General features: G+C 38.3%; 1 protein-coding gene across 1 annotated transcript in view; it reads right to left on the bottom strand.

Moving 5' to 3' along the window:
- The window catches only part of SCYL2 (SCY1-like, kinase-like 2), a 54,823-nt gene that overhangs the window by 14,051 nt on the left and 18,761 nt on the right, over nucleotides 1-22,011 (bottom strand). Inside the window, exons 10-16 of the mRNA XM_015424822.1 lie at nucleotides 21,535-21,657; nucleotides 19,125-19,238; nucleotides 11,310-11,442; nucleotides 6,890-7,008; nucleotides 5,281-5,381; nucleotides 3,534-3,600; nucleotides 3,327-3,416 (exon numbers count right to left, since the gene is read on the bottom strand). Coding sequence (XP_015280308.1) covers nucleotides 3,327-3,416; nucleotides 3,534-3,600; nucleotides 5,281-5,381; nucleotides 6,890-7,008; nucleotides 11,310-11,442; nucleotides 19,125-19,238; nucleotides 21,535-21,657 — 747 coding nt within the window. The remainder of the gene's footprint in view (nucleotides 1-3,326; nucleotides 3,417-3,533; nucleotides 3,601-5,280; nucleotides 5,382-6,889; nucleotides 7,009-11,309; nucleotides 11,443-19,124; nucleotides 19,239-21,534; nucleotides 21,658-22,011) is intronic.

Below are 22,011 nucleotides of genomic sequence, written 5' to 3'. Positions count from 1 at the left end.
TTCGGCTGGCGCGGCAGTTGGTCCCCTTCCTCGACCAGGATGACCTAGCCACAGTGATCCATGCGACGGTTACCTCGAGGCTAGACTATTGTAACACTCTCTACATGGGGCTGCCTTTGTCACAAATTCAGAAGCTGCAACTAGTGCAGAATGCTGCAGCCAGGCTGTTGATGGATCTTCCTAGACGAGATCACATCCAGCCTGTGCTGAAAGCGCTGCACTGGTTGCCAATAGCTTACCGGGTTCGCTTCAAAGTGCTGGCCATTACCTTTAAAGCCCTATATGGCCAGGGACCAGCCTACCTAAGGGACCGCCTTGCCCCACATGTTCCCCCAAGGGCACTACGGTCGGGGAAACAACATCTACTGGATGTTCCAGGCCCCCGTTCTATCAGACTTACCATGACCAGGAATAGGGCGTTCTCGGTGGCAGCTCCTATCTGGTGGAACGAGCTCCCAGAGGAGATCAGGGCTCTGCAGGACCTAGCACAGTTCCGCAGTGCCTGCAAGACGGAGCTCTTCCGCCAGGCTTTTGAATAGGAGCTGCCACCACCAGTGTACTACCATCGCACTTAGTTAACCATCTACCCCCATATATGGACATCAGGACGGGGGCACGTACACCTAGGCCCCATAATCGCTGCACTATGGGTGAGAACGGGACGGTTAGGGGGTGGCCATCTTGTTTTTAGAAATTGTAATTTGGAGATTGGAAATTAGCTGAGAGAAGCACCAAAATCTGTTTTAATGGGGTTGTAATTTAATATTTTGTACTGTTTTACTGTTTTATTCGGCAATATGCCCTGTAAGCCGCTCTGAGCCTTCGGGGAGGGCGGGATAGAAATATGAATAATAAATAAATAAATAAACTTCAACTTTTGCAGCTACAAATGGAGAAAGCTAACTTAGTCTTCCAGTTCCAAGGGGTTCTGGAAGCAAAAGAAGAGAATCTAAAGCAACTTTTGAGCGATGCACTAGCTCCAGTTACAGATTTAAAAGCGGAATACCTGGTAAGCGAAATGGATGTGGTTTATAGAGCCTATTCCGTTTATATCAAGAAAAATAATCTGCCTGGAGAGATAGTGGTTAGATTCTCAAAGATACATGTGAGGGATCAAATCCTTAAAGCGACTACAGGAACACCCTTGAAAACTGGAGGCAACACCATCAGGATTCTAAAAGACATTCCATTTGAAATAAGGAAGAAGAGGAAGAAGTATAAAGACTTGATTCTGTTTTTGCAAAGAAACAGCATTCCCTACAGATGGTTAAACCCTGAATGCGTCATTTTCAAACTGCAGGATAAAAAAGAAAAAATTGACTCTGTTTCCAAAGCGCGTGAGTTCCTGAGACTGCAACTGGGAGAGTCAGGAGAGGACGATAAGGATGAAGAAGACAGCAAACTTAGTGATGAAATGGACTCCGCTACTTCCGATGAGGACTCTACTTCAGAAAAAGGGGCGGCAGCCCCCAAATAAGAATACCAATTGAGGATTAGAAAAGATAAAACAAAATGAAGGCTGAAGAACTCTGATCTGTGCCTTGAAGTTGTTTTTATTTTAACAATGCTCTTGTGATTTTCTTTAAACAGTTAAAATAATGGTTTTAAAGATAAATAATATAGCTTAATTGACAATGTTCAATGTAATTTTAGCATTTTAGGCTAACACTGATACAAGCTTTTGTAATGATATCCTATACTTGGGTTTTTAGTGGTTTTCTTTTCTTTCTCCCATAGATGTAGTTTCCCCTTCCTTTTTTTCGTTGTAGTTTATAGAAAAATGCAATAAAAAATCCCCTACGGGGGGACAAAAAAAAGAGCATATGAAAGGGAATAGGCATTTCTATGGACCAATCTAAGTGGGCTGTCTGACTGGTATGAATGACTTTATTGTCTTTATTGCTTTCTTTCTATACTGTCCTGGATATCAGATGAGAGAAAAGAGTGAGAACATATTTTAAAAATAAAACAGAGTGAATGAGAAGGTAGTAGCGAGAAGATGTGTCCTCAGGCGCTGGTCCTGTGGTGCAATAAGAGGCTAGAGAGATAAGGACCAGTAGAACCAGCTGTGAGCAGGACATGGCAAGTAAGCCAGACATCACTGGTTTTAAGGAAGAAAAACTGCAACCTATACATATTTCAATGGGATCTATTCCCAGATGCCTATGGGAATAACTTTTTTTTTGCTTTTAACTTCATTTATACCCTACCTTTCTCCCAAGTAGGGACCCAAAGTGGCTCACACTGTTTTCCTCTTCTCTATTTCATCCTCACAACAATGCTGTGAGGTCACTTAGGCTGAGAATTATGTGACTATACCACAATGGCTCTGAACAAACATGAAGCAAAAGATCCTCAAGGACCAGACAGATGCAAAGCCAAGACCTAACAGGTATATAAAAGGCAGAATAATAACCATCAGAACAAACATGTATGGGGCTATAAATATACTAAGGTAAAGGTAAAGGTTCCCTTGCTCAAACGCCAGTCGAATCCGACTCTAGGGTTGCGGTGCTCATCTCCGTTTCAAAGCCGAAGAGCCAGCGCTGTCCGAAGACGTTTCCGTGGTCATGTGGCCGGCATGACTAAACACCAAGGCGCACGGAACGCTGTTACCTTCTCACCGAAGTGGTCCCTATTTATCTACTTGCAATTTCTTGCTTTCGAACTGCTAGGTTGGCAGGAGCTGGAACTAGAGACAGGAGCTCACCCTGTCTTGCGGCACCCGGGTCTTGAACCGCTGAACTACTGACCTTCCACAGCCTGCAGTTCAGCGTCTTAACCACTTGAGCCACCGCAGCTCCTCCATAAATATACTAAGCAGCTCTATAAACTGGCATTTTGGGGGCTATTCAATATATTCTCAAAGACTGAAAATCAGGGGAAGTGACTTTTAATAAAGTAATAAAGTAAGACAAATAGCCCTGGTAACATTTGCCTGCTATTTTCTGAGTTCTTTGCAGCCATGAAGACTGTAGCTGAAATAGATAAGATGATTTCTAAATCAGCTGGGAAACTGTACTAAAGTGCCTCAGAGCACACTATTGCCCAATAGCAGTGCTTATTCAGTACCTTCCTACCTACTAAAATCCTACCTGTCAATCTAGCTTCTGCATGCAAAGAATCAGCCAAGAGAGAGAATATAGTGGCAGCCAGAATCCTTTTTAATTGGGTTTGGTAAGGATTTTCACTAAGTTGAGAAATACCTACAGTTTAGTTTGGATTTTTACATTCCATTTATAAGCTTATAGATGTAAATTATCCTCATACTCGTAATACAATAATTTTAGTTATTGAAACCTTCCTTCACTGATGGAAAACCTCACCTTTCTCTGATTTTTCAACAGTCCATTTTCTTTACAATCAGATCCAGCAGTTAAGATATCTGTCTGTAGATTGGTAAACACCTTGTCAATCTGTTCAAATAAAACAATACTGATTTTACAGGTTTAAATTTTAAAGAAGGCTAGATTAATCACATACAATGCAAAATAAGTTTTACAGTAGCTAATTAAATAAAGTTAGATTCGTACCTGATTGCCTGTATTATTAGCTTTTGTTTCTTCAGGTATGTTCATTTGGTTTGTTATATCCAAAGATCTGAAGCACAATATACAATTGTTAAAAATACTACAGAACAGTTGCTCATGAAATCAGTCTAGCAAGCCATGCAAATTACAGGGTTTAATTTGGATAAATGGAAAGAACAAATGAATCCAAAATTCATGGGCTTCTATTATAACCAGTGTTCCCTCTAAGCTGAGTTAGTGTGAGCTAGCTCACAGCTTTTTAGCCTCCGGCTCACAGATTTTTGTCTTCGCTCAGGAAGGATGGCTCCAGAGCAAACTAATTTATGCAGTAGCCAAATCGCTGGCTCACAGCTTTAATGCCAGTAGCTCACAAATGTCGAATTTCTGCTCACAAGACTTGACAGCTTAGAGGGAACATTGATTATAACTATGGGTCACAATGAAGTGTTGGGGACACATGTACCAACATTTCTTTGCATAAAATCAAGGCAGCTTACAATATTGCTGCTGACAAGCAGTAATATATAGAGTAAATCCAAAGGAAGTAAAACCAAGCATTCAGATACCATTAAACAAAAGTTGTCACACAGGGAGTAACTAAAGATCTTTTTAAAAAGGAATGTCTTCAATGGTTAGTAAGATATTTGCTCATTTTAAAAAAAAAATTGATATGACACACTCCTATCATTACAATTATCCCAAAAACATACTTTGAAAGAAAAATGTATGTGTTTTATCCAAAGACTGCCTTCCACTGGGTAAGTGTCTTAGTTGAATGCTTTATTAATACATATTGAAGGTCAAAGAAGACGGGGACGGCAAAGGATGAGATGGTTAGACAGTGTCATCGATGCAACGAACATGAAGTTGAGCAAACTTCAGAGGATGGCGGAAGACCGGAAGGCCTGGAGGGAGCTGGTCCATGGGGTCGCAAAGAGTCGGACTCGACTGTGCGACTGAACAACAACAACAACTTTAAGGCATTGTTTTACTAATGCATGCTGCTGATTTTGCACTTCCTTTTAAAGTTGCTAGGGGTAGCCATATTACAGGTTTTTAAGATCTATCTTCATTTTAATATACACTGGCCTGTATCCTAGTATGTTGCACTGAGACACCAAATCTCATGCTTCTGGCTTCTGAACGCACTTGCGCCAATAAAATGTGCCTCCATGACAGGACACAAATCTATATATTATGTTTTAAACAACTGATTACAAGCCACCTGGTGGGCTTTTTGGTTAAATAAATAAGGAAATAAAAGTAAACATTCTCTGGTGAAGGAATTATCTCATTTGGCAGAAATCTCTGAATACAATACTTTGCTCTGGAGCAATAGTTTCAATAGCCTCTCTCTGGTTTCCTTTCAACACACTATGATGAATCAGTTAGCTCAGCATGATTTAAATGGTCAGAAAGGAAAACCTAGATTTAATTTTCTGCTCAACTGTGAAGGTCTCTAGCTGAACTGGTAGTGTAACAATTTAACAAGTTTGCTGTAATCTCAAAAAAACCCCTCTAAATTCACAGAAGCAGTAGAACAGAAACACACAGATGTGAAAAAATACATATTGTTAAGAATCTATCATCATGAAAGGCAAACTAGAAAACTTACTGCTGAAAAGAGGCAGAAAGCTAAGCAGTGTAAGTACAGTATGAAATACTGCCAAGGACTACAGAAAATCACAAGCATAAAAACAACAAGAGATTTTCTGATTCACTGTAACTACAAAAAATTATGCAGACTTACTTTTGCTGCTCTTGCATAATATGGATTTGTTCAAGTTTGGTCTTATGCTCAGTTTCCAATCTATTTAGCATCTCTTTTATGACTGAAATGAAGGAATTAAACTAGGAAAGAAATATTTTCTTAAATGAGGATCATTTTAAACAAACAGCTTCCTAGCATTAAATAAAGGTTTCCAGAACTATTTAAGACAGACTAATAATACAAATTTGCTGTAAAATAAGCTCTGAAATAAGTAGATTTATACTATAACTATAGGATCACTATGAGAAAACATACACGACAAGAAAGAAGCAAGTCTAACATGTTAGCAAAACACACTCAAGTTAATTTTATATAACAAGGAAAGGTGTATTTGTTTTTCTTTAAAGCAAAAACATTTACTGCAATCATTATGATCTCTTAGCATTAAGGCAAAAATCCCCCCCCTCCCCCGGCAAAACAGGGACATGTTCCATCTGCTGGTTTGCCTTCCAATAGTGGTACTGCATGCTAAAGACATTACACACTGTAGTAGAAGTCCTCACTCAGCATTCTGACTAGGTTTTATTATTACATTTGATCTTAGCCAAAAGACCAAGAAGCAAAGGTTTTAATAAAAAGTGTACCTCTGGAGCTGCACCCCCATTACAGAACAGAAAAACTGGGCGAGAAAGACTGACCACATATGTATGTACTGTGAACATGTGAATGAGATTTACATGTGTGTAGACTTCTATGGATCCTGGATCGTTAAAATTAAATAAATAAATAGCAATAATGTGAATATAATACTCTCACTGGAAAAAAAAAGCAAATGCCTATTTGTTTTAGGAACACGCATTTGATCCTCAGTCGTTTTAAACTTGAGTGTTACAAAGTCCACTAACTAGAGGGTCATTAAACTGACAGATACATGTCTCATCCTGGTTAGCAGGAGAAGATGTGTTTTATATGACAGGTTGTGAGAAGCTGGAGTGGCTGAGTGGACAGAAGGCACTGGTAGCTGAACAATGTAAAACTGAAAGTACATTTGAACTGAACTGGACAACAAAGAATAAATTGTTTACCATATTTATATAATCTTGAAACATCAACAAGGCGTTTAGCTTATCATAGTGACATCTCATAGAATAAAAAAATCAAAAAAGCAACAAAATAGGTTTGCCATCCCCCCAATGGGGGTGGGGATCCCCCTGATTTTGGGGCTCCTGGCTAGCAGGGGAACCTTGCCCCTGAAGAGCTCCATGGCACCCAATGTGCCTGGTATTATGACATCACCTGGAAATGATGTCATCGTGCCGGGCACATCAGAAGGGGATGCTCTAGTGTTTGACGAAAAACTCTATGGTGACCATAAAGTTTTTCACCAAATGCTAGAGCGACCCCCACATACCTAGCACAATGACATCACTTTTGGGTGATGTCATCATGGCATGCGTGCTTTGTGTGCTTGAAGATCCCAGAGAGGAGCCAGGAGCTCCCCGCTGCCAAAACATAGGGATCTAGCAACCCTACAACAAAATGTCTGCATTCTTGTCAAGAGTGCTACTTTTTTGGAAGGAAGTTCCACTGAAATTAACAGGATGAGTAAACATGCTTTGAATAGGAACAGTGAATGTGAAAGTCATACCTGATTGAGATTAAGATTGTTCTCAATGCTAAGAGGAATCAGATGTGGCAGCACCTTTCCTGCAAGTTGCTCTTTTGTAATTCCCAGCTTTTTATGACTAAATGTACATTTATAAATACCTGTAATTAAACATTAAACATTACCTACAGATCTTTCCATTTTAATTAACTAGTTTCAATTAAACATACTTCTTTTTCCTAGCTGCATAGAAAATATGAAAATCTCAAGTACATAACCAGTAGACTCAAGCGGAAATCACTCATACATACACACACTATAGCTTCTATTACAAAGACACATTTCAGACAGCATTATTGAAATCCGGCATAAAAAAGGAAAAGCCGGTAAGGGAAAAAATAGCATTTGTGAAACCTGCCGTCTCTTATAGTTTGAACCTCAAGATTAGGGTTGCCAACCTCCAGGTGGTCAAACTGGAAACCATAATACCATGAACAAATTACTATGAGAAGTTATAACAATTATATTACCATAACCATTCAATATAACATCTTCATAACAATCTTACAACATTCACATGTTACAATGTCATATAATTTAAGTCCCAAAAGTTCATATTTCACAGCACATATCCATAACAATACATTTCCAATTCTCAGTGGAAGTCAAAGAGCTTTGTGCTGTTAGAAAACTTATTCTTATCATATATGCTTCAAAAGAAAGTTGAGACATGATTGGCAGAGTTAAATTGTTTCTTCATAAGGTGGACAATAGGACAAATAAAGGACACCCACATTCTGCCAGCCTGTGATTCCGTTTCCTTCGTGACTTTTTCAAAGCCGAAACAGAATGTTGTCATACATGTCCATTTTTCTACACATCTCACTGTAGCATAATAAATTCACACATTCTTCCATGTAGATTTATGAATAGCATCATCAACTTGCCAAACATCCATTCAACAATTCTTACAAGCACAAAGATCCAAGGCTCACATTTCCTAAAGCTATACAGGGTACCTAATATCAATAAATACATTCCAATTTATACATCTTAATTCACAACAGCTGATCAGAACTTCAAAGACAGCCTTAAAGAAATATACTTAAAATGAGGATTTCAATCAGAACATGCCCATTAAATGACTGACCATACTTTTATAAATAACAGGAATAGTCCACACTTAAATTCAGTCAAGAGGGGGCCAAAGTATTGAATTTCAAAATCCAAAAGATCTCCTCCATGAGGAGCACCTTCTGAACATCATTAATAACATGGTGGCTTTCCTGGTATTTATAAATAACAAAGAACTCCATGTCATCCACACTGGGGTTAAAAGCAACATAATGCAAAATGATGGGCGCCTCCAAAATTTTATTTTTAATTTGTGATGTTCCAGAATGCAAATTTTTATGGGACATGTGGTAATCCCCAGATACATTTGTTGACAGGAACAGATTATGATGTATACTATGTTCTGTGAGTTACAATTAGATTTTTTTTTAAAGGAACAGAAAGGTTAGTGTGTGTCGGAGTAAATTCTTTTAATTCCAATGCCAAAGGGCAGACTAAACATCCACACCTGTGGTGTCCCATTGTTTGTGTTAATCTTAAACTGTTACATCTCATACCAGAATGTACTATCAAATCTTTGTTGTTTCTAGTGCGTCTGAATCCTATGTACAGCAAGGAATTACATTCCAGGACATCACTTAATAAATGCCAATGCTTCAATACAATCCTCCAAACTGAATTTGAAAAAGGAGTGAAGTCAAAGAAACACGTCACCCTATTATGTCAAACTTTTTCACAGTCTGTGAACAGACCGGCCCTCTGCATGACATTTAGCATGTGGTATGACTGACAAGAATAACCCCTAGTTATAAACTCACTTTCCATTTTTCGGCAATCATGTATATAATCAGTAAATTGTGTGAAGTTTCTCTTGACCTTAAGAAATTGACCATACAGAAGGTGCTTTCTTGGATGAGCCAGGTGAAACGATTGATAATGAAGGTATGCGTTTTTAGCTGTTTTCTTCCTAAAAACTCGCATTGCCAGTCTGTTATTCACTGTTCTATACAATGACATATCCAGCTTTGTGCCACCATGGCCAATCTGTTTATGGCTGAACCTAAGAGTCAGATTATTTGTCATAAAGAGTACAACCCATTTTTGACAACATTATTGTATATAAGAGGTATACAGATGATCTCTTTTTGATTTTGAAAGACAGTGCAATTATGGATCAATTTTTGAATTGGATGAATAGATTCCATGTTAACATCAAATTTGGGGGGAAGGTAGATAGCAATGCTGCTGCTTTCTTGGATATGTCAGTATGCAGAGCAGTGGACAATAGATTGGCAATGTGAGTTCTTAGGAAGTAAACAAATAAACACTCATGTCTTCATTATCAACCATTTCACTCAGCTCATCTAAGAAGGAAAGTTGATGATGTTCATAAACATACATGGATGAATTTGTGAATTTATTATTACAGGATGGTTTTGTATATTATATTTTGCTACGGTGAGATGTGTAGGAAAATGGACATGTAGGACGACATTCTGTTCTGGCTTTGAAAAAGTCATGAAGGAAACGGAATCACAGGCTGGCATGCTCTGTCAGACAGAACGGGGGTTTCCTTTATTTGTCCTATTGTCCACCTAGACACACACACACTTGATATTTTTGTTTGGATAAAGAAGGTGGTGAGTTGAGTATGTGTGTGAGTGTTAATGCAGTTACAGTTATCCTTTTATAGCCAGATAACTGTTTCATAGGTTCAGATGGATAGAACCACTGTCACAAAGTTGCTAAACGCATTATGAATAGTCCTATCCAATAAAACATTGTTAATGTTGTTGATATACCAAATTCCACTTACTCTATTTTCATGGATACTTTTCTGCTTATCCAACCTAGACAAGATCCTTGAGGAAGTAAGCCCAATCACAGGTGTGCTCAATCCTTACCCATCATGTCTTTTCAAATTTTAGTAAAGAACTAACAAGTCTGAGCTGATTAATGCCTCACGGAGGTATGGCCCTGAAGGAGGGCAGTACAAAGCCATGCCTAAAACACCCATACTTGATGCCTGCAATCTCAACAATTATTGAATAGACTGATATAAAATTTTTGGGCAAAGTTCTTGAGTACATGGTGGTGGAGCAGTTCCAAAGATTCTTGTATGATACCAATTAACTGGGTCCTTTTCAGTCTGGTTCAGACATGGTTTCTGAGACTGCTCTAGTAGTTCTACTATATGACCTGTGCTAGGAGATGGACAAGGTAAACATGTTCTCAGAGATTCTTCTGAACCACTCAAACATACAGTATGACAGGCCTCAGTAGCCTTCTGGATCAAATTGCCAGGCTGAATTTAGTGAGGTTTATGAAGGCTCTGATCTTTCTGGAAGCCAGGTTCAAGAAAACTTCACTCATACAGTATCTGTATGAAGCCATTAAATGAGATTGTCCAGAGATTTGAATTGACGGCACTCTGAACCAGCTTATGGAATCAGCGAGGGACTGGATAATAAAACAAAAAGTAACTCAGAAGACAGAAATATTGCTGGTCAGGACAACACATCAGGTGTTTTACAAAGGGTTGCATTCCCTCTAAAATCCCAGATTCACAATATAAAAGTATTGAATCTGGGACAGCTCCGAGATGTTCAGGTGGCAATCGTGGCCAGGAATTTCTTCTTCTTCCTTTTTTTAAAGCAAACTGCAACTGCTTTGTCAACTGTACTATTCTTCTGTCACGTAGAATCTAGTCAGTTATGCTCTGATGACCTCCAGATTCTGCAGTGTGTTCTACCTTGGGTTTCCTTTAAAGCCGGTTCAAATTATGAGTGCCAGGCTTGTAGCAAGCCGGTTCAAATTATGAGTGCCAGGCTTGTAGCAGGGTTTAGCCTTCCGGAGCATATTTTTATGTTATATTGGCACCCACTTGGCTTCTAGATGCTTTTTTACCTTTCAAACTCTAAGCAGCTGTAGCCCAGAGTTTCTTAAGGACTGCTTCCTTCCATGTAGATCTGCGTAACAAAGCCATCTTCAGCAGCCTTGGTTTATCTAGCCCATCCCACCCCCCCAGTCTGTTGACTGGCAACAAATGATAGGATTTTTTTTTTTTAAGTCATCAGCAACAAGACTGTAGGATGCTGGGGGGGCTTTTATGGCTCCCACAGTTTTGAGAGGCAACAAAAAAAGATTCCTTTGGCAAGCTATCTGACTGACATACAGTGTTATGTGACACAGGTAGAACAGAAATAGAATTTTTTATATTATGCGTTTTTATCTTCTTCATTCCAAAGTACCTTGAGAATTATTTATTACATTAATGAATAAATGATTAGCAGGTTTGATAAGCATATTACCAACTGTGGGACCACCAATACCACAGAGACGTTAAAGGCAGCACAAACACACACACACACACAAAGGTCACTGTTACCAAGGATTCCCATAAGGACTGCAGGCTCCTTGGAAGGAATTTGTTGCAAAAAGGGCAGAATGTCATCAAGTACGAACCACTTATCCAAGTATTCCAAAATCTTTCCCAAGCAGACTAAGGAATTTACACGAACCTAGTAAACAAGAAAGACCCTCTAAATGACACAAATATTTTAAAAGACTTATGGCATAAAGAACAAGAGTCAATCATGCTTTTCAAAATAGCTCAAAAGCCATACAGGATTCAAATTCTGAACCAGTCCATACAAACTATCATTGTGATTAAGCATGTAAAAAAAACCCTAAAAATGACTTGACTCTTTAGTACTTAGACACCCCCAAAACAATGTTAGCTCTTACGGGTGACACAGGGCTGCTTTGCTGAAAACAGAACCTTTGTTACAAGTTCTCTCTCTCAGAATATGTAGCACCTACCCACTGTTGTCATGTCACCACACTGCACGCTTCCCTGCCTCAGGAGTCTGTTAAACTCAGCAGGGGCGGGGGAAACACAATTAATGTGCAACACTAGATAATTTAAATTTTTTTATTATAGTTACAATGAAAATACATCAAAGAGAAAAGACAAACAAAAATCTTGATCGAGAGAAACCATCAACCTAGCTATCTATTTTACAGTCTTACTATTCACTGGATAATTACAATTGTCATTTTTCCAACCAATTGTAGAATCTAGACCAAATATTCAAGAACATTTCCGAATTTTCCCCCTGTAGAGTCATAGTAAGTTTATCCGTTTCAGCTATTTCCAATAAATTTCCTATTAATTCCTCCCTTGATGGCGTTTCTTGAGTTTTCCAATATTTGGCAAGTAGGATTCTCACTGTAGTTAAAATATGTATAATCAAATATGAATCTGTTTTGGAGTATGTCTCTGGAATCATATTCAATAAAAATATTTCTGGTTCTAATGACATTTTTATGTCTATTATTGCCTGTAATATTCTCTGGATTGACAGCCAGTATTTTTTTATTTTGGCGCATGTCCACTACATGTGAAAATATGTTCCCGAATTCTGGTTACATTTCCAGTACTGGCTGGACATATTTGGGTAAAAAATAGCTAGCCTATTGGGTGAGATACGCCACCTATAAAAAATTTTGTATAGGTTTTCCTTATAAGATGTTGCTCTGGTAATTTTTATGTTGGTCTTCCAAATTTTTGTCTAACTGTATGTTGTGGCCTATATTTTGCGCCCAAGTCACCATTGCTGGCTTAACTATTTCCTCTTGCATCATTGATTCTAGTAGAAAAAAATAAAGTTTTTTCAGTAATTTTTCCTCAGTGGGCGGCCAAACTTTATCTAAATCTGTTAATTTATCATAGAAACCACACTTTTAATCTATTTTAAACCTTGTTTCCAGTTGTAACCTCTCCCAACAGATCAAATTAGGTTTCGTTCTTGTAAATCAATTGTTGATTTTAAGTTATTGTGGCTATAAACAAGTCCTCCTACCTCCATAATGTGTATTTTTTGTATAATGTAGGTTTTATAAACGCTTCCAGAGGGGAAACCCATTTTGGTATCTTAGTATAATGTAGTTTCTTAATCTCTTGCCATGTTTTTAACAATGCCCCTCTAAGAAACTATTGGGTAAAATATTTCTGTGACTCGTACTTGTTGTACCATAAGAATGCATGCCAACCCATCAATAGGTCGCGTCCCTCTAATACAACCTTGTATTTTCCAGCATTACTCAATCTCTTATCTAAATCATTGTTGCAGCTTTGTAATAAAGTAACCAGTTTGGTAATGCCAGACCTCCTCTTTCCTGTCTTGCAAGTTTTTCCTATTGATTCTGGGTCTTTCATGCTGCCAAAAAAATTTCCCTATGATTTTATCAATATCTTTAAAGTATTGCTGGGTCTTCAGTATCGGAATATTTTGAAATAAAAATAAAAACCTCAGAAGTACATTCATTTTAATCAATGCAATACGACCCATAAAGGAGAGTTGCAGAGTTTTCCATTTTTCAAGATCTTTCTTAACTTCTAAGAGTAAGTTTTTATAGTTATCCTCATATATGGCACTAATTCTACTTGTCAATAATATTCCTAAGTATTTAACTTTTTTTTTAAACTTCGATAGTCGAGATTTTTTGTAGTTCTTGTATCTCTTGTTCAGTACAGTTTTTGGTGATTATTTTGGTCTTTTTAAAATTAATTTTTAACCCAGCCACCTGACCATATTCTTGTAATCTATTTAAGAGTTGTGTTGTTGTTGTTATTGGTTCTTCTAGTATAAACACCAACTCATCAGCGAAGGCTTGCAGCTTAAAGTCTTCTCCTTTCATCTTAAGACCTTTGATTTGGGTATCTTCTCTAACCATATTAGTTAATGTCTCTAAAACAAAAATAAACAATAAAGGTGAAAGTGGGCAGCCCTGTCCGGTCCCTTTTTATACTTCTATCATTTGTGAGGAATCGCCATTTACCAGGAGCTCATTGTTGTTCGTAAATTACGTTAATCGTAGTATAAAAATATTTTCCACATTCCCAACTCTTTAGTTGTTCTAACATAAAATTCCAACTAACATTGTCAAATGCTTTTTCTGCGTCGAGAAATAATAATGCCATCTGCTTTTCTGAATACAATTCATAATATTCAAGCACGTTCACAATGGTTTTTATATTATTTCTTATCTGTCTTTTGGGAAGAAAACCCTATTGATCTTGTTGAATAACCTGAAGTTAGACCTTCTTGAATGTCAATGCTAAAATAGTTGCATATATTTTCTAATCAACGTTTAGTAGGGAAATAGCCAGTTCGCCCGGCAAGGTGGGATATAAATTGAAAGTAATAAATAATAAATAAATATAATTTCTTATTTCTTTTGGATCCATGTCTTGTTTGTGGATTAATGTAATTAAAGCTTCATTCCATGTTTTGGTATTTTTCTCTTATGTATGATATTTTGTATTATTGATTTTAAAGGTAGTATAATTTGAACTTCGAAGGTCTGATAGATTTCCGTGGGTAGTCCATCTGGCCCTGGTGTCATCCCCCTTTTTAACTTTCGTATACCTTCAGTTATTTTACACATTGTTATTGATTGATTTAAAGTTTCTTGCTGGTTTATTGTGAATTTTTTGCCACTGTCGTTTTTCAAGAAATTTTTAATCTCTTGTTGGTCTTGTTCTTTCTGCCGATATAAATTTTTATAATAGTTCTCAACAATATTTTTTAAATCTCTAAAAGTATATTTCTCCTCACCTTGAGATCATTCCTCAGTGCCTTAATGTATCTTTTTCCTTTCTTAGTCTATATGCAAGCCATCTTGTCGGCTTGTTTGCATTTAGAAAAGTGATAGTGCTTCGTATCTTCCAACATTTTGGCTAACTCTTGAGTTAGAAGACAGTTAAGTTGGTGTTGCAGGATTTTTATCTTAATGCTAGTACTTTCCATGCAGGGGAATACCTTCATCTTAATCTCCTCTTTTTAAATTTGTTTTTCAATCTGTTGGAACTTGAGTTTTTGTTGTTTCCTATTCCATGCTTCTTGGATAATAAATTTACCTCTTGCAAAGGCCTTGAATGCATCCAATACTACTTCAATGGAGGTTTCTGGTTGAATATTACACTTTAAAAAATCTATAAATTCAGTCTTAATTTCAGATACAAATCTTTCATCCTTTAATAACCAAGTATTTAAAGACCATCTGTTTTTCTTCTGAACATCTTGCAACAACATTACAGAATTATGGCCCATGAAAGTTCTGGGTAAGATCGCCACTTCAACCACGTTATTAATCATATTTGCCAAAATCCATACCATATCTAGCCTTGACCAGGATCTGTGCCTAGCAGGAAAAAAAGTATAATCTTTTGAATTTATATTTTTAGTTCTCCAGGCGTCTATCACATTGTATTCGTCTGCTAAATTTAAAAAAGTTTTTGGTAACACATTTCCTCTTTTATAACCTCCTGTTTCTCTATTCCTATCTATCTTTTTGTCAAAGATGGCATTATAGAATCCTATAATACAAAACTCTTCAAAAGTTTGTTTGGATATAATTTCTCTTAAGTAGTGGTAAAATCTTACTTGGTTTTGGTTTGGTGCATAAATGTTCACTATTAATGTTGTCTTTGCCTGTCTTTGAATTCGTACCATAAGGACTCTACCATCTTCAGATTCAAATACCATTTCAGGGTACAAGTATTCTTTTACATAAGTTGCTACTCCTCTTTTGCGGATCTGCTGATATGAAACATTTTCCAAGCGCCTTGTGCTCTAAAATTTTTTGATCTTCTTTCCTGATATGTGTCTCTTGAAGGCATTCTATATCTGCATGCAGTTTTTTAATTTGTAGAAAAATTCTTTTCCTTTTTTGCGGTGTATTTAATCCATTTATATTTATTGATATTATTTTAACTTTCCTATTTTCCATCTTTCTTCTCACTTGCTTCTTCTACTTTGTTTTTTTGTTGTTGCCTTGTGACTATTTGTAATAGCAGATTTCTCCATTTTCTTTCTTCTATTTCTTCCCTTCGCCGCCAATAGCACCTTTCTCCTGTGTTTCTTCATGTTTCACTTGAATCATCATCCTGCATTCCCATTTCTCTCCCATATCTTGCCCATAAATCTTCTGCTTTGAATGTTGAATTAATCTTATGCCTTTTACCGGCGTGCGTAAATAGTAATCCTTAAGGCATCAACCTTAATGTTATATCATTTGATCTCAACAGAGTCGTAAGTGTTAAATACTCTTGACGTTTTTCCCTTACCATCCAGGGAATATCTCTTAAAATCTTAATTTCTGCCTCTTGGATTTTCAACGTATTTTCAGTAGCAGCCCTAAGGAACTTGTCTCTGATTGGTTTTTTGTAGAACTTAACATGTACTTCCCTAGGAAGCTTATTTTTTCTTGCATAAGTTGAATTTCTCCTAAATACCACCTCGATTTCATCAGAAATTTCTTTATCCAAGCCCATTCCTAATTGTGCCTCTAACACTCACACTATTACCTCTTTTAAATTCTCATCTTTAATTTCTGGCACATTCTGAAACCTTAATATATGTGCCGCTTTTTCCAGCTCGAATCTTATCAAGGATTCCTCCATCACTTCCTGTTTTGAACTTATATTTTGCATTTTTTGTTCCACTTCTTTGACTCTCTCTTCCATTTCGTTAGTTAATGCAGTTACATTTGCTATCTCTTGGTCCTGGTCACACGGGCAGGAAACTGCAGGGGGGAAACGTGACTGTTAGCCCCGAGGCTAAAAACCGTGCGGTTGCTCGAGCAGACCTACCTATCGAGGTCCCGTGGAGGTCCCGTGGTAGGGGGGAGGTGCCGATCACTCCACAGTCCTGCGGCCTGGCAAAGAAGAGGGGCGCAGGGCAAACGGGTTGGTTGTTTTTTTAAAAAACACAATTGTGCGCATGCTCCCTTGGGTGCGTGTGCGCATCCGTGCAGACTTTGGAAAAAAAAACCCTTTTTCCGAGGGGACATGGGTGGGCGCCGGAACTACCTCCGGAAACGCGATCAGACGCCTGCCCTAGTTTTTTACTGCGTGTCTTTGGCGGGAAGCCTCAGTTGCGCCACGGAAGCCCGACGCTTCCCAGATGTGCCGGTGAGATCGCGCCCAGAAACTCCGCCTATCTTCCGTCCCTCTAGCGTGGCTAATGCTCCATGTGACCGGGGCCCTTGTTTATTTTCTATTAGTTGTTTTTTAATTTCTTCTGTTTCTGTATCTAATTTCTGTGTGAGTGTGTCTATTTTTTTCTCTATAGGTTCTATAACCTTAGCTACCAATGAAGGTAGCGTATTTTCAACCACGTTATTTATTGCTTGTGCCACACTTTCTTGGATTAAAACCTGCAGATCTTTTTTATTCATCTGCGCAAGACTCATTGCAGCTGTTTTCAATTGGCCAGGAGATGGGAGAGATCCTTTTCTATTTCCTGAGGACATCTTTCTCTTATTCTTGTTTACTTATTATTTTACTAAAAATATATATATTTTTATTTGTGTGTGTGTGTGTGTGTATATATATTCTGCTACCATACTCTGCTCTACTCTACTTTTTTTTTATAGCACTGTGGACTTAACACTATACCTCACTTATTCCTAAACACCTATATCTAACTGAATCCTATATTCTAACTAGCTAACTTTATCTATCTAACCCTATCTATATCTTATTCTATCCTAAACTCTAATACTTAAGTCTTAATTATCCTAACACCTTCACCCAGTCTTCCGTGCTAACCCAGTTTTTGCTATTGGTACCACAGTATACGATATACAAAATACCACCAAACAGTATACAGAACAACTAAACAGAATCAAAAATCCTCTTCTATTCTTCTTCGTTTCTTCTTTCTTCTCCTTCTCTCCTGAGGTCCACCAGCGTCACCCAAAATAGTTAGCATCTAACAATAGGTGGAAACACATGAACCAGATTGTACTATTTTTTGTAGGTCAAATGTCCCAAAGTCTCTTGTCCTATTGGTCTCGATTTTAAAGAGTAAATATGCTTTCTCTACGGCAGTTCCAGTCTATCACACGCACCGGTTCAAATCAAAGTTTAATCCCCCTGTATCTTCTTTAGGTCTTAATTTAAGTTGTATCTCCAGAGAGTATGTATAAAAGTATATATAAGAGGGGGTCCACTCAGCTTGCCAGTTGAATTTCTTAACTGTCCCTGGCCGCTTTAAGAGAGAGACGCAATCCCCCTCCTCTCCCTCAGTTCTGCACAACGAACAAGTTTAAAGGGCGCTCCTCCTTTTGCCACTTAACATATCCAGCCTTAATTCAAGGAAGTGAAAAATTTGCTAGATAATTGATATTACATATTAAAAAGAGCAACGATGTGAGTTTTCAGAGCTGGAGATACTGTTTTCAGCCTTTGGCATTTCCATCCCATATTACAAATGACATAATTTAAAAATATCATTGTCTTGCCCTGACCAGGATAGCCCAGCCAAGTCCGATCTTGTCAGATCTCACAAGCTAAGCAGGGTCGACCCTGGCAAGTATTTGGATGGCAGACCTCCTGAGAATACCAGGGCTGGGAGGCCAGAGGCAGGCTATCAAGCCACTTCTCTGAATGTCCTCTGTGCCCCAGTAGGAGTCGCCAGAGGTTGCCATGACTTCCAGGCATGGACACACATACACACACACACGCGCACAAAAATGCAAAACTACCAAAAAAATTATTCTTAATGTAACTCAGAATGCACATTCATTAAAACAATTCATTTTAAATTTGCAATATTAATCATTATCTTTTCATGATCATTGCTGTGGAGTCATAAAAATAGTTCTGCATTCTGCTCCATCAATTACAGGTTGAATGCTCCCTCTCTCTTTGCACATGAATCCTTCTGTCCTTCTCAAATTTGTTTTGAGACTTCAGCCAGATTGCATTAATGTTGAATTTAGCTAGGAAAGGTCAGGGGAATTAACATGCTTCTTTCACTTGTACCCATCATCCTGCAGACTACTCCCTAATCCTTGTTTTATTTTTACTTCAGAGCTACAGTTCTACTATTCTAATTTTATGAGAATTCACAGAGAACTCCAGAGCAACAGATTAGAAAAATTCCAACAATCAGTGACTGCTACGCATTAAGACTTCATGTAAAAGAAAGTTTAAAAACTTTTAAATGGCTATTTTGATCATTTCAACACAAAGTAAAGGAACTCAACACAATTTGATGCCACGGAGCATTAGTTGCCACAGCTGCTTGAACTTTTTTTAAAGCAAACCATTATGACCTTTTTCTTTAAATCCATAGCAGAGAGAAAAAAATATTTTAAAGAGTTCTGAATTTTAGAGAACCTAACTTACCGCAAGAGATGATGTTTGTAAGCATGCACTTTTAATTCTTGGTATCAGTGCATTTTTCATTGATGGGTAGTCTATAAGGTTAGCAAATGTAGGAATTATGTTTAAGCACAGTTCCTGCAAATGGAAGAACCACAATTATTCTAAAGATAAATAGTACGCATTTTGACATTTAAATTTAAAATGTTCCATCTATAATTTTCTTTCCTCTGCTCACATTATGCAGCTGGAACAGTGATGCAAAGTTCCCTCACTGATGTTATGAACATAACATGCCCATGGTGACAAATGGCCAGAAGAAGCTGTGATGGACAGGAAGCTGTCCTGACCCTGAGAGGTAAACATCAACTCAGCCTGTAGGAGTGCTGCTCCAGCCTCCAATCTCCTCTCAAAGGGGCGATGGGAGGTGAAAGAGAGAAAGCACAGGGAACAGAAGTGGAGGGCTGCCTGAGGGGGAGGGCAGACAATTGAAGACGGGAATTGTCTCAGCAAGGAACCAGAAAATTGTGTGTATGCCTGTCTGGTAGCTGTACCATGGCAGAGTGGTTTGATTCTACCTCTGGGAGAAGACAGAAATGTGAGGCCCATCTCTAGTGATGAGCAAACCTGGTAACTTCAAGCTTGAAAGAGAATTCATCACATAACCTGTACATAAATAATTCTTTGCTGTTTTAAACTGCCTGCTTCAATGACTTCTGTACTCTTCAGGCTTAATACAAAACTGTAGAGGAATTCTGGTGCCCAGGAAATTGCCTGAGACCCCCCAGACCTCACTAGAGTTCAATGGGCTAGACTGGGCTGGCAAGAGACTGAATCTTTCCAGAGAGAGAGAGACAACCAAGATGGTTGCTTCACACTAAAGCCCATTTATTGAACCTTAAAATCATATAAAAATCTTAGAGCAAAGTATACACAAGCATCATTTCCAATATGTGCCATTGTGCACACTTATAACAAGTAAAGGAATGCATTCCAGCTACCCACCAAATCTGTGGACTGGTTGGTGTGTAGCAACTAATAATGAGAAAGCAAGCCACACATATACCTTGCTAGCCACATATAGTTGTCAATTAGGAATATGATGAGAACTACACCCTGTTCATCGAGGACCCACTGAACTCTGCTCGGAGTCAGCTCATACTCTGTGAGGTCAGAAAGCTCCAGACACCCGAACTGTGTCAGGGTGGAGCCATGGTGCCGTATACCCTGATATCCCATTAATGGCTGGCATAGGGTTGCCAAGTGTATCTTCGCCGGGAGCGAGGGGCTCCCGGCCGGAGTCCGATGCGTGCGCGCGCGCGCGCACATCACCCGGAAGTGACGGGAGGACGCCAGGCACGCTGGGGGCAGGGCCACGGCCATACAAGAGAAAACCATAGAGTTTTCCCTTGTATGGCTGTTGCCCCGCCCCCAGCGTGCCCACGTCACTTCCTGGTGACGCGCACGCAGGGGTGGGGTTCCCCCCAGGGCCCGATTCCAGGGCGTCGGAAATCGGGCCTCCAAAGCGGGGGTTTACCCGCCCCCCGCCCCCACTTGGCAGCCCTAGGCTGGCACCATGCATTGTGGAATGTAAGCAATGTTTGTAAGTGAAAGGGCATAGGCAAAGCAACACTTTTGAAAGGAATATACGCTTAGTGAGAGGCTGTAATTTGTTTTAACTGTTTAAATCAAGTGAAATTGCAAATTGATTTTAAATTGATTTTTGGTTTTATTATGCATAGTATATAGTGATAACCTTATGGGTTACTTTGGATGCTTGTTTCTGTGGAAATAATATTTAAACAGACATACAGTCTACACGGGGCTGCTTTTAAAGTGTGTCCTGAAACTACAGCTTGTTCAGACCACAGTATCTAAGTTCTTAACAAAAACTAGCTACAGAGACCATATCATGTTTATCTTATAATACTGGTATTCCTTGCCAATTTTCTGACCCAATTTAAGCTGCTGGTTTTAACCTTTAATGTAAGGGGTAGAGACATGAGGTATCTGAAGAACTGCTTGCTTCCACAGGAACCTACTGCATGTGGAAGCATATCCTGCCCCCCACACAACTGTAAGTACAATGGGACAATAGTATTCCCAGTAGTGGCTGTGACAATGGAAAAGAATTAAAATTTATAGAAATTTTGAAGCTATAGAAAAAAATATTTCCCCCAGAAAACAGAAACAACTTTCCCCCAACTTTTTCTCACTTACTCTAATGGGAGGAATATGACATTTCTCACTTACTCTAATGAGAGGAAAATGACATTCAAGGTAAGTAAGGTATCTAAGAAAAGCCACTAGAGAATGTTCTTGGGCTTATCTTTCTTCTTCTAGACAAAACAGTAAAAAGGTTCCTGTCGACAGAGAGAAATAAAGTTTATTCTGCAGTGGAAAAAATGGACTGGAAAAAATGAGGCCATCATACCTGTATCTGAATTGAAGGTGCTTCTAAGGCTCTATAGACCATCGGCAGAACACTGTTCTTTATTTCATCAGGAGGAGTTTTGGTTAGGAGCAAGTCCATTTTTTGAAGAAATATCAATAGAATCTGTTTTTTAATAAACCAACAAATATATAGATGTATCATAAAGGCTTTTATGTTAACAGCTTTTATTGTAATATTTGGTATTTACTCATATTAAAGGAAACAGAATACATGCACTCACCATGTTACTAGCCTGTGAGCATGGAAAACAAGAATATTCAAACATTATAGTATTTTTAAACAAATACAGGAAGTATAATCATGTACTATGAGTTATTAACAGAATGAATTATATACAAAAATCTTCATATGTTAGACTGATGGACAAAAGCTACTTAAACTAAACACCCAAGAGTACCAAGTCTTTAAAGTGAACCGTCAATGGCACAATAAACTAAGAGGCAGGAACAAGAAAGG

The sequence above is a fragment of the Gekko japonicus genome, unplaced genomic scaffold (assembly GCF_001447785.1).
Source record: "Gekko japonicus isolate JY-2015 unplaced genomic scaffold, Gekko_japonicus_V1.1 scaffold968, whole genome shotgun sequence".
Lineage (NCBI taxonomy): Eukaryota > Metazoa > Chordata > Lepidosauria > Squamata > Gekkonidae > Gekko > Gekko japonicus.
Note: the sequence above shows the minus strand (reverse complement) of the source record. Positions and strands in the feature narration are given on the sequence as shown.